General features: G+C 35.1%; 2 protein-coding genes across 3 annotated transcripts; one reads left to right on the plus strand and one right to left on the minus strand.

Annotated features, from left to right (window-relative positions):
* On the minus strand, positions 1-10,020 carry LOC661962 (uncharacterized protein). 2 transcript variants are annotated; one of them, XM_015977909.2, is made up of 5 exons: positions 9,897-10,020; positions 4,798-5,019; positions 4,554-4,748; positions 4,153-4,345; positions 1-2,632 (listed from the first exon to the last, which is right to left on the minus strand). In XM_015977909.2, the coding sequence occupies exons 2-5, from the start codon at positions 4,973-4,975 to the stop codon at positions 2,209-2,211; spliced, it is 990 nt and encodes a 329-aa protein (XP_015833395.1). In that variant the 5' UTR covers positions 4,976-5,019; positions 9,897-10,020; the 3' UTR covers positions 1-2,208. The 2 variants fall into 2 exon arrangements, with proteins under 2 accessions (XP_015833395.1, XP_973183.1); XM_968090.4 differs by lacking the exon at positions 9,897-10,020 and adding an exon at positions 9,281-9,551.
* Positions 9,963-11,603, plus strand: Pdk1 (Phosphoinositide-dependent kinase 1). The gene is made up of 3 exons (XM_968050.5): positions 9,963-10,095; positions 10,141-11,330; positions 11,375-11,603. The coding sequence occupies exons 1-3, from the start codon at positions 9,963-9,965 to the stop codon at positions 11,477-11,479; spliced, it is 1,428 nt and encodes a 475-aa protein (XP_973143.1). The 3' UTR covers positions 11,480-11,603.
* Positions 11,604-11,687: the final 84 nt, after the last annotated feature.

The following is an 11,687-nucleotide window of genomic DNA, read 5'->3' on the forward strand; positions in this document are numbered from 1 at the left end:
TTATTTACATTAAACATCTTTATGTTACACCCCTGTATAAATACAATTCAGTTTTATTATTTTATAAAAATACATAAACTGGGACTTATTTTACTTGTTACATTGTTAACAACAATTTATATTTGAACAAATATTAACAGTTTTTATATACATTTTGTTTATTGAGATGTCAACAAAGACAACAAAGATTAAATTGAATTTTAAGTCCATAAACAATGCTTAGTTGGTAATTATTAGACAAGTACTGTTTTTAAAGCCACGATAGAACATTGCAGTTAAATATACGAGTACGTTAAAGCTTCACACAAATTTTTATAAAACAATTTGTTCCTGATTGTAGATTTACATGAATTTAATTCACATGTAAGAATGTAGACACATGATAATAATCGTATCGTTTATCTCCCGTTCCAAGTAAAAAATGTTTCAATAAATCAAAACAAATATTGAGACATTTGCTTAACAATACGCTGCTTTTAATGATGTAATAATCCTTCTACAAAAACAAAAAAAAACACTAAATACGGCTCAAATACTCATAGCTTTACATCTTGTTTACTAGTACAAAAAATAAAATGAGAATAGTTCTTATTCCTGATCCCATTTCTAACAATAAAATTATAATATGTAGTATAAATAATAGCTGATGTGGCATAGCCATAGACTACATTTTATGAACTAAGTTACGATTACACATTTGAGTATTTCTAAGTTTTGTAGAATCAAAAATATTTTGTAAAATTTGGATGCATATACGTAAACTAATTAAATTACAAAATCGTACGTATTGGACATATGTCTATAAACTATAATAAAATTGGTCATAATCAATTACTCAAATGAGCACTTTATTTCGTGTAATATCTATAACAGTTTTCTTTAATTAAGCAATACTTTTCTCGAAATAGAACAGTTTTTATTGCTAAATTTAAATTACTGAATTATAATTTTTTTCTGAATCGTAGTACAGGGTGAATCAATTGTGAAATTTTCTTAGATGCAACCAAAAATACACTTAGTACCATTTGATTTCAGAATTTCAGACCGATAAATTGACTCACCCTGTATAAAAGGCAGAACATTAGTTCTGTTATTCAAATATAAAGCATATACTAATTATCAAAAATTTGATTTACTTTCTTTGAAGAAACTAAAGTTTCCGAAATTAGGCAATTATCTAGGGGTTTCACATCCTTTACATAAAGTGATTTGCTAACAATATCACAACACAAGAGCAAAAAAGATATGTTATATATTAGCGCCCACATTTTATAGATTTATGTACTATAAATCAATAGACATTTTATGATCTGTAAATTATAACAATGGTACTGTTAGATCCCTCATATTATGAATTCAGTAGGTAATCGCTTTCTGTTTAACTTTTTAAATAATACTCTCGCGCGTCTACAATAATAATAATTAACATCTACAAATTGTACATAAATAACATTGCAATATGAACTACGAAGTGGATTTCAGTGGTCAGAAAGGAGGTAGAGAAAGGAAGAGCTTACAGTTTATAGGTGGTTACACACATGGAGAGAGCATTTCAATATAAAAGTAAAGATATTTTTGTGTTGAATCAATATTTGTTAGTTTTCGCTTTCGAATAGTAAACCCTTTTTAATTAGATTCGTTGTTTGCGAAAACCTTTCAAATGCCAAACCACAGACAAATGGTAAGTATGAGAGGATAAAGTTAGAAGTGAACTCCATTTATACCAAATAATCAAGGATTTTAAAATTTGCATTGCTTTGTTTTTCTTGGTTTTAGCTGCTAGGTGTAAAAAAATTAACTAGAGTAATCGGAATAATTCACAACAAGTGTATCGCAATATGTTTGATCAGTCTTAACACGTTTATTACTGCTATTGACGATTACCTACACAAATACTAGGTACATATTTTTTGTGAAACACTACATCTACACCTAGGCTGAGTGTGTAGTACCTAAGTGAATTAAATTACTAATAAGTAGAGCCCGGTTCCTAAATCATAATAATTAAGTTTATCTTTCGCTCAAACAATGGAGTTAGTTGACCACTTTTGTAAAATGGTTTTTCAACTGTAGGTCTTTCTAAATAAATAGGAAAAGGTCTTACAGTTAGATAACTTCTTTGTAATTTTTTTACTTTAAAATGAAATAAAGTCGAATTATTGCTGTGTGGTCACTGGCCAGTATCCGTTTTGAAAATTTGAAATTTGACTATTGCATTGAACAGTTGCTGTCGACCCGTCTCCAACTAAGAGGTGAGTTATTGGGGTTCGAAATGTTATCGCCCACATTGCACGTTTTGGTCCTCATTATCATTAAATCTGTCCGAATACTCGGTCGTCTGACATTGGGCGTAACGACACCACACGCGTCGCTTAATCTCCGTTTCACCGAAAGCGTATATTTCTTTGTATGGTAGGATGGTGTAGAAGGAGGCAGAGGACACGGGGCCCCAAAATTGGCACTGATTCTTTTGTGATGGTTGGGTGCCATTTCTTGCGGCAGATTAGCCACCACAAACAATTGGTAAAAAACTTCATCTACTTTTAAGTTTTTCTTGGCTGATGTTTCTACAAAGGCACAGCCTGAATCTTGAGTGTCACAGTATAATTGAGCTTCCTCTGCAGTCACTGTCCTGAAATAATGAAACGTTACACTAAAACAACAAAGCCCGTTCCTTAATCATCTCTTTTTCAATTGCATTTCACGCTGCACCATTTCGAGGATCGAGCTTAATTGTGAGAAAATAATTAAAGTAGGTGTTTGAAGGTGTGACATTCGTTGCGAAAATGCTGAAACTTTGTAGATTTATTAGCGCACCGATGGCGTAAATAAAATAATTTCCGTTTCTTCGATGCTTTTATTTCTCATCGTTATGTGCAGTAGCGAATAAATGGAGCGATCGTTTCGGAATATTACTCCAAAAGATCTCATTTGGACACCAGTTAGATACGCCTTTGGAATAACAGTGAACTTTAAAAATCACTCCCACGTTATTCTCTACTGTCGTGAATTTAAAATGGCAATTTTTTGCAGCAACTTTTTAATTTTTCGCTTAATTAAATTTCCGCATGTAAAAACTAACTAAAGAAAATTCATTTTAATAATTAATTAAATTTTCTCCGCTATCATTACTTGATAAAATCCTCTAGAGGCTTGCATGGCATCAAATACACCACTCGGTTGTGAAACTCTTGAATTATTAATACTCAAATTATTGATTCACTTTATTAATAGGCAGAAATGTGTATCATCAGTTTGCTTTTTAATATCTTCATATTTAAATGTTCCCTTGATAACTTTACAAAATTTTATCGAATGCAGACTTTCCCAGCGGGAAACACTTCTACATTTTTAATTACTCATATTTAAAGCGGCTTGAGCGCTGCGTAAAGCATTAAAGTATCAAATAATCGCTTGTTGGTATTCTTACGAGCATCATGCCGTAAAATGAAATATTGCTCCAGCTTCCGCAAAATGGTTTATTTTTGCTAAATAAAATATTCGTCAAAGTGAAGTAATTTCAAAGATTTATAGGCACTTATACAAGATAAATCAGGTCTGGCTGCCGTTAATATTTTAAGCGTTTGAAACTGAACAATGAACCATAAGACAGCCAATAAATAGTAATTAGATCCTAAACAAATATCAGGATTTCATTAGATATTAATCCATGAAAACTGTATTTTCTTTACAAAATTTTGCTTGGTTTTAAAATGAATGGTGGGTGATATTATTCCAAAAATGAAAGCTCTGTGCGTACATCCACAAAATTTACAACATCGCATGTTAGGAAATGACACGTTGTCGATAAACCACCGATATTTGTCAAAACGTTCATTCAAAATGAGAAAGGACATCGCGTAACCGACAGGGTTGAAATAATTCATTAGCACAATTAAAAATGTTGGTTTTACGTTTTATTCAGTCGTTCCAAACATAAAAAAATCCATCAGACACAATTAATTGATAATTCTGAACAAACTTTCGTAATTGATTTCAAGTCGGTTCGTGTGAAAGGTGGTTGCACACATGTCTGATAGTTTGAGATAGTCCGTCTGAAAACTGAACAGTTGCTGTAGTTGAAATCTAATCAATCGCTGTGTTCGAAGATGGATATTGGGCGTATTTTTTATGAAAAGACCAATTACTTACTTCATTTCCTTATCGCTTTTATTTCCTGCTAGGATCATCGGAACTCGCGGTAAGGTTTTCTTCCTCGTTAAACCGCCGCTGTTTGAAGCCGCCCCTGCATTAATTTTCGTTTCTAATATCTGCTCTCGTAATCTTATTGCCTCTTCAAACGTCTCACGGCTATCCATACTGAACACGATAATAAATAAATCCCCTGAAAGCAACGATTAGAAATAAAGAAAGTGGACGTTAAAAGTACTCGTGTTGCGGCTAATTAATTACATAAAAGATTGAAAGGGCTTTTGCTATTCGCCCAAATTGACATGAAATGGAGTCCTTTCATACGCACATGCTATACAAAATCTACGTGAAAGGCTTTTTATTTAACGACGTGATGGCATATTCCGGCAAAATTAGTTTACCTGTGAGAAACGATAGCCTTCTCATTGCAGGAAACGGGTGGTTGCCGGAAGTGTCCAGAATATCAAGCTGGTAAATTTCCCCTCTAATTCGATACAACTTCCGGTGAAAATCCTCAATGGTCGGAGTATAGCTCTCTTGAAATTTTCCACCCAGGAATCGCGAAACTAAACAAGTTTTGCCTACTCTAGCTGATCCTAGAATCGAATTTGAGGAAAGTTTTTCGGCGAGGATTTATTGCTATACCCAGAACTACTAATCTGAAACAGTTTTTTTGTGGAGGGATCACGTCGTCACAAGAATTTGAACTTCCAGGGCTTGGTCCAGGTCCTGATGTTACGACCGAATGACAATCTGTTGATGTAATTGGAACTTTCTCGTTCCGTTTGGCACAAAACCAATTCGTACAAGAGCTTAGATCCATAATTCGGCTTAATTGTGTTACAGTACATCACGAGATTTTAAATGCTACAAACAGATGCTCCAATTGAAATGCAAAAAGGCTAGATGATCGAATAATAACAAATTCAATTCCACCGGTACAAGTAATCAATAAGCAATCAGTCTGGTCTGCTTTCATTAATTTTCAAAATTGTTGCATTCGCTGGACTGATCAAAGAATCGATACCTGACCTATGTACTAAAAAGGAAGTTAATAATAAAAACGAGGACGGTAATTTATTTGCGTAATTGTCATTGTCAAGCCAGCGACCATGTAATTTATAGGCTGGCGCGCCATGAGACCAATATTTATGCCAAATTGAAAATTATTATTAAAACTTTACAATTCTGTTAAATAAAAGTTTCTTGGACGTGGGTGAACTCTCCCTCACTGCAAACTTAATTGTTTCTTTTGCATTTTAAATTTAATGCACACAAACTCCAGACACTTCCTATAAATTTGCTAGCTACAGAAGATTTATTACCAACACCTTGCATAATTTATTACCGGCAATATAACTGACCGCAAATAATGTAGGGAGAGGTCGTTTTATGCCTTAACAACTTTACTAGCAGCTGTAGACGAGAATATTATATCCCTTCTTAAGTGACTTTTACATATTTTAACATTATTAAACCAAACAGGGAACTAAATTTTTTTTATTAACAATACTGAATACACCGCTAAAATTCTGAAGTATTTTGGTAAATCAGCCACCAGAGAAGAATCTAAAAAAGACTAGCTACTAGCTTTACGTTTAATTTTAAGCTAAAGAATTCTCAATTTTTTGAATAAATGTGCTACAAAATAACATGAATGGAAAATGTTATGGCTATTTTCGCCCGTCATTTTTCACTTTAATGATGCCTAATTTTTCTTTTGGTATAAAATCGGGAATGCATTTCCCGTCACGCTCAAATGTTAGAGAGATTTAACCTTGTAATTGATTATGTACTTAATTAATTTACGGAGTGACTTCAAAGTCGACATAAATCGAGCTTCACTCTGGAGGATGAGCCGTGTAAAGGGTTATAAATCCATTTTTTCGTGTTAGTGCTTAGAAACCCCGCCGAATAATTTGTTAAAAAAGTTCACTGAAACGCCAGGCTTTCTGTTATAATAATTAATGGGTAAAGTCGACGGTAAAGTGTTTGAGAACCTTCGAGCCATTATCAACTTTTGCTTGTTTGCTGTAATCGGATTTTTACCTTGGATTGAAGTAAAACTCTGAAGTATTGTTGAAGATATTTTTGAATTCTCGTAATCACACTCTCAGCACTTAAGAGTTAAACCTTGGTGTTATAAAATAAGTTTTGGCTTAAATCTAATTCTACCAAATGGAAATACGTTTTATGTTGCTAGAGGAAATGATCAAGATATGGCTACATTAAAGAGGGTGCAATAAAATGATAATATCAATTACGATGAACGGTGAATGCTAATGGCATTTCAGTTTGATTGTACGACTGTCATCAATGTTTTGTAATTGTTTTGTTTATGGCACATACTGGAATAAATAGAAGTGAGATGCTAGGGAAGAAACGCTACTGATAATGTACACAAAAAATTAATTATTGAAAGATCTCGAACAAAAAACGGGTAAGTATTGCTCACAGATTCGGAATGGGTCCATAATTAAGTCGGAGAAATTCCCCGTTTGAATTTTTATGATGCCAATAAAGATACGAGAGTGCCCGATAAAAAATGAAATTTCTTAAGGTTTGGGTGGCGAGAACTTTAATAGTGGTGTAAAGTTTAAAAGTATGATAACATACACCGCTGGTGATGCCGACGTTCCTGGTCATTATGTGGTAAAATAGATATTTTTTTGCTGATTGTAAATATTTACCCGTGTGAGGACTTTGGTGTACTTTGGCTTACACTTTGTCGGAAAAGGTCTGTTTCATTATTCAATCAGAAACTCAATTTTGGAGGATTCTCAGAATCCCTATGGAGCTAAGGGAAAATTAAAGTTCGGAATAAAATTTGTTTAAATTAAAATAGTTGGAAAGTCTCTGGAATAGTTTATTTCCTTTGAGATTTTGGGGAAAAGAAATTGATTTTAGGTCCTATCTAGCTATATCAAACACTTTTTTATATTTAGAGAACAATTTATTGTTAAAGACAAACACATGTGCTCGAGTGTCACTCAAAAAATATGGGCAAAATTAAATTAGCATGAATTTCACATGAACTTGTGTTTGATGTGGTTTCTACCACTTTACTAAATCAAACCTTTCACCAACAAAGCTTTGTTAATGTTTTATAAAACGATCTGTACTTTTTTAGCTTTTAAAAATCCGCTTTTTAATTCGCTCATGCTTTATGTAGACAAAAAACACGTTTTTCATTGTTTAATACACATGCACTTTAAACGAAAATTTTAATTTTCGATTACGTAAAATTTATACCAAGCTACAAGGGACTTCAATTAAATACCTGATGGTGTTTTGACTTTGTTTTATTTACTCAATTTCCGATTTCGGAAAGGGAGAAAGATTGCTTTAACCCAAATTAAAGAAATTAATCTAATTTTCATTTGTTGGTTTAATAAAGGTGATTTTGGGGATTACCAAGTATAAAAACTAATAAACTTTGGTAACAAATTTACAATTTTGCTGCCAGCTGTTGACAAAATCAGAATGAAAAGACGACAGTTTTTTAAATGGCTAAGCATGATCCTATACAAACTGCTTGAAATAATTTATCAACAACAATATATCTCTATTTTGTGTGTTCTCGTATAACAAAAAGTATTAGGGGCGGATTATAATGCATCAGTAGCTTTGCGTGCTTGTTGGCGTTTCATTTGATTTATAACGTATACAAAACTTTCGAATTGGCTTTCCGGGTAACTTGTTGATAGATACTGGCAGTGAATAAATTTCAAATTTTACTAGTACGTGCATTGAGCAACTAATGTGATTGCATACGACACTGGAAACATGAATAATCACCTACTTGTAGCTAATATATTTTTAGTATTTTTTTAATTTAATTTTTGCAACATTCAAGTAATCTAATGAATTAAACTACTAGTTTATATTTTGATTTCATTTTATACAAATCCAGAATTATCCCATACTTTTCTTGAATGTTTGTTAGTCTGCGAGTACATGAGATAAAAAAATCAATTCAGGACGAAAAATGGCAATAAGCGATCAATGTAGTAAAAAATATTCCTCCTTTTTAGTTATTTATTTTTCTATATACAACACAGCGGCTTTTTCGATGTTTATTAAACATTCATGTAATACGGCAACGTGAGAAAGCTTTCAGCAGTGCTGAATGAATAATAATAAATGTATTTTCGTCTGAAAGAAATTTTGGTTTACAAATAATGGTTTTTTAAATTGATGTGTACATTTTTTTCTATGCAAATTAGATATAATAAATTGGAAAAAGCAAGGGAGTTATTTACACTGTTTCAACTCGCTAAGGATTTTCAGTAAAAACACAAACACATTTGAAAATCATGCTTTATTGCCAAATACAGCAGCGAAAGAAGTTTGCCGACTAGTTGTGCGGTTTTAAATAGAATCTATTGTCTTTTTATCGATTAAATCAAAACTTTAGGGCGGTTGCTTCCGTGCAGGATTAACCTGATAAAAAACTTTGCACGTCTCGTGCAAAATTTTATTTTGTTAAAAATTGCGAAACGCCGGAATTAAAAGGTGCCTTTGGGGGAGATTTACGGCTTAATCTAATTTTGCATCTGGTCGTTTCCAATTTAGCACACAAAAACCGGACGGATGCGAAATTCATTAAGAGATTAGAGCCAACACCTCAGCAGGTGACCACGAATTAGGGCGGAAGCAACTCTAAGTAGAGAATTATGTTAGCACGATTCTGGTGGCTTTACCTCAAATTCAATCGACACACAAATAGAATTAGTAAAATGTGTCATTTCTCATCGTAACAGCGATCTCAAAAATTATGACTTAACGAAGTTGGGGCGCTATTTGCTGTAACAAACTTATTGTCATAATTTGGATGTTTCTGCAATTAAAATTAACGAGAAGGGACATGGTTGGCGCACTTTCCGAATCCATTAGCAGGGAGGAATTTGAAATTATTTTCTAACGAGGTTGAATTGAAATAAACATATTATTGTGACTGGTAAGTAATTTCGAAGCATGCGATGTGCAGCAAGTGGTCAATAAAACAGAACAAAGTTCTAGTCAACATTACTATGTTTGTTGCTCGTAGTAAAAATGGTTTTCTCCGACATGTATGATTTTAATAACAACGATAACAACAGCAATAAAAAAGGTTGTAAATACATACCACTCATGCAGATATTTTTGAATGAGAATAGTCAGCAATGTTTGATAATTTTATTGAATACGAAATTTTTGAAGGCCTCCATTTTAGTCCGTGTATTAAAGCTATGAATATTCAACTGATAAAAAATTAAAAACACCATTAATCGTCCACATTTGCGACCTGCGACGCTCGGCGTCGGTGACTACAAAAGCGTCTAAAGCGCCCATTTACCATGAACCAGACAGACATCCACCCCCACCACCATTTGAAATTCTCCCCACTCCCGCGTAAAATCAATGGCTTATCCTCGGTCGGTTACGATGATGCCTGTTTCGTTTGTTGTTTGAGTTTATCTGTCAAAAATCAGTGTTTATTCGGCCAAATAAAAAAAAACGCGAATTTCGTTGAGTTCCCCTTGCGTTGGTTCGTAGCAGAGTGCATTTCGGTTCAGTTTCAAGCCTTGACAGCAACGAGTTCATTAAACTTTCCAGCGAAATGCACGTCATTACCGTATTATTATTGTCCATTGAAACTTGGTACTGAAATCACGGTTGTGACGTATTGTGTGACGTTTTTCCTGACAGTACTTTATAGCTGTTTTATTGTCGGTGGGTAATAATAAATAAAACTAACTCACTTTACACATGACCAGCTCAAGAACATGTCGCGAGTGACCCCCACTGTGTGACCCTCTTGCAGGACGATGCCGCCCCCCAACGACGAGCTGGTGCGGAAGCGGACCTCTGCAGACTTTGTCTTCGGGAAAGTCATCGGGGAGGGCAGCTTCAGCACGGTCTACCTCGCCAAAGACGTGCACACGAGCCGAGAGTTCGCAAGTAAGTCGCCCTTTCACCGAGTCGGGTGCTTCATTATTGTTTCAGTCAAAGTCCTGGAAAAGCGGCACATTATCAGGGAGAAGAAGACCGAGTACGTGACCCGCGAGAAGAAAGTCCTGCAAATTTTAGGCAGCTCCTGTAAATATTTTGTCCACTTGTACTACACGTTTCAAGACACCGACCGGCTGTACTTTGTGCTAACTTACGCGAAGAACGGAGAGTTGCTCCAGCAGATCAACAAAGACGGCGCGTTTAGCCTCGAATGCACCAAGTATTACGCAGCCGAGCTCGTCCTTGCCTTGGAATACCTTAAGCTCAAAGGAATCGTGCACAGGGATTTGAAGCCGGAGAACGTCCTGTTCGACGAAAACTGGCACATTTTGATCATTGACTTCGGAAGCGCCAAAATCCTAGGCGAGGACAAGTCCTCAGACGAGGAGAGTCAAAAGCGACGTAAATACAGTTTTGTGGGAACTGCACAATATGTTAGTCCTGAGATACTAAACGATGATGAATCAACTTGCGCCTCCGATTTGTGGGCCTTGGGGTGCATCATCTACCAGATGCTAACGGGTCAAATGCCGTTCCGCGGTCCTAGTGAATATTTAATTTTCCAGAAAATTTTGAAACTCGACTACGAGTTCCCCCAAGGTTTTGATAAAGTAGCGAAAGACTTAATAGAGAAATTCCTTGTTATAGCCCCCAGTAGTAGGCTGGGGGCGACGGATCAAGTACCTTACAAAAGTATACGAGAGCATGAGTTCTTTAGGGAAATTAATTGGGACGATTTGGGGCCCCCTCCGAACTTTTCGGCGAAATGTGAGAACAGTAGCGATATAGTGATCATCCCGGATGATCTGGAACCAGGCCTTGATGAGGAGAAGGCGTCGAGACTACACTTTAGGATGCTTCAGCCCCAGACGCCCCCTAGGAAAAAATCGGAACCCAATAGGAAAATAACTGACTTGAGTCAGGAAGAAATTGAGCAAAGACTGGAACAACAAAAAAGTAATAACAGTGTTTATCATGAGTTAGTTGAAGGGAATTTAATTCTAAAACAAGGGATTGTTGAAAAGAGAAAGGGAATTTTCCCGAGACGGCGGATGTTGTTGCTCACGCTAGGGCCTCATTTATACTACGTAGATCCTGTTACTATGACTCTAAAGGGGGAAATCCCGTGGAGTGACGATTTGAAACCAGAGGCCAAAAATTTTAAAAAGTTTTTTGTTCACACGGTAAGTTAAAAAGTCCTGTGATTACTTCTGACGTGCATTTTCAGCCCAATCGTATCTACTATCTGGAGGACCCAGACGGGTATGCCCTGGAGTGGTGCAAAGCAATAGACGAAGTGAAGGCTTACTACTATCCAGTACAACAACTGTAGATGAATGTAGAAAACTGTTTAGTTTTATTGTATTTATTTATATTTTATTTAAATTATTTGTTAGCCTAGCAAATTATTAATCTGTAGCAGATCGCCTTATTTATAATATATTGTTTTACTTGTACGAGAGTTGTATTTTTCATCGAAATAAACATTAATCCGGCCCTGGTACGTTTTCGTGTCGGCAGGTTGGCCGGCCTGGGTGTCA

Source organism: Tribolium castaneum, chromosome 1 (genome assembly GCF_031307605.1).
Source record: "Tribolium castaneum strain GA2 chromosome 1, icTriCast1.1, whole genome shotgun sequence".
NCBI lineage: Eukaryota > Metazoa > Arthropoda > Insecta > Coleoptera > Tenebrionidae > Tribolium > Tribolium castaneum.

Bases quoted from the DNA above. Each gene is read 5' to 3' on its own strand.
- LOC661962 (XM_015977909.2), bottom strand. From the start codon at position 4,975: ATGGATCTAAGCTCTTGTACGAATTGGTTTTGTGCCAAACGGAACGAG. The intron at 4,346-4,553 runs GTAAACTAATTT...CGTTGCTTTCAG, and splicing joins AAGGCTATCGTTTCTCACAG to GGGATTTATTTATTATCGTG. The intron at 2,633-4,152 runs GTAAGTAATTGG...TCATTATTTCAG, and splicing joins AAAAGCGATAAGGAAATGAA to GACAGTGACTGCAGAGGAAG.
- Pdk1 (XM_968050.5), top strand. From the start codon at position 9,963: ATGCCGCCCCCCAACGACGAGCTGGTGCGGAAGCGGACCTCTGCAGAC. The intron at 10,096-10,140 runs GTAAGTCGCCCT...TTATTGTTTCAG, and splicing joins CACGAGCCGAGAGTTCGCAA to TCAAAGTCCTGGAAAAGCGG. The intron at 11,331-11,374 runs GTAAGTTAAAAA...GTGCATTTTCAG, and splicing joins AAAAGTTTTTTGTTCACACG to CCCAATCGTATCTACTATCT.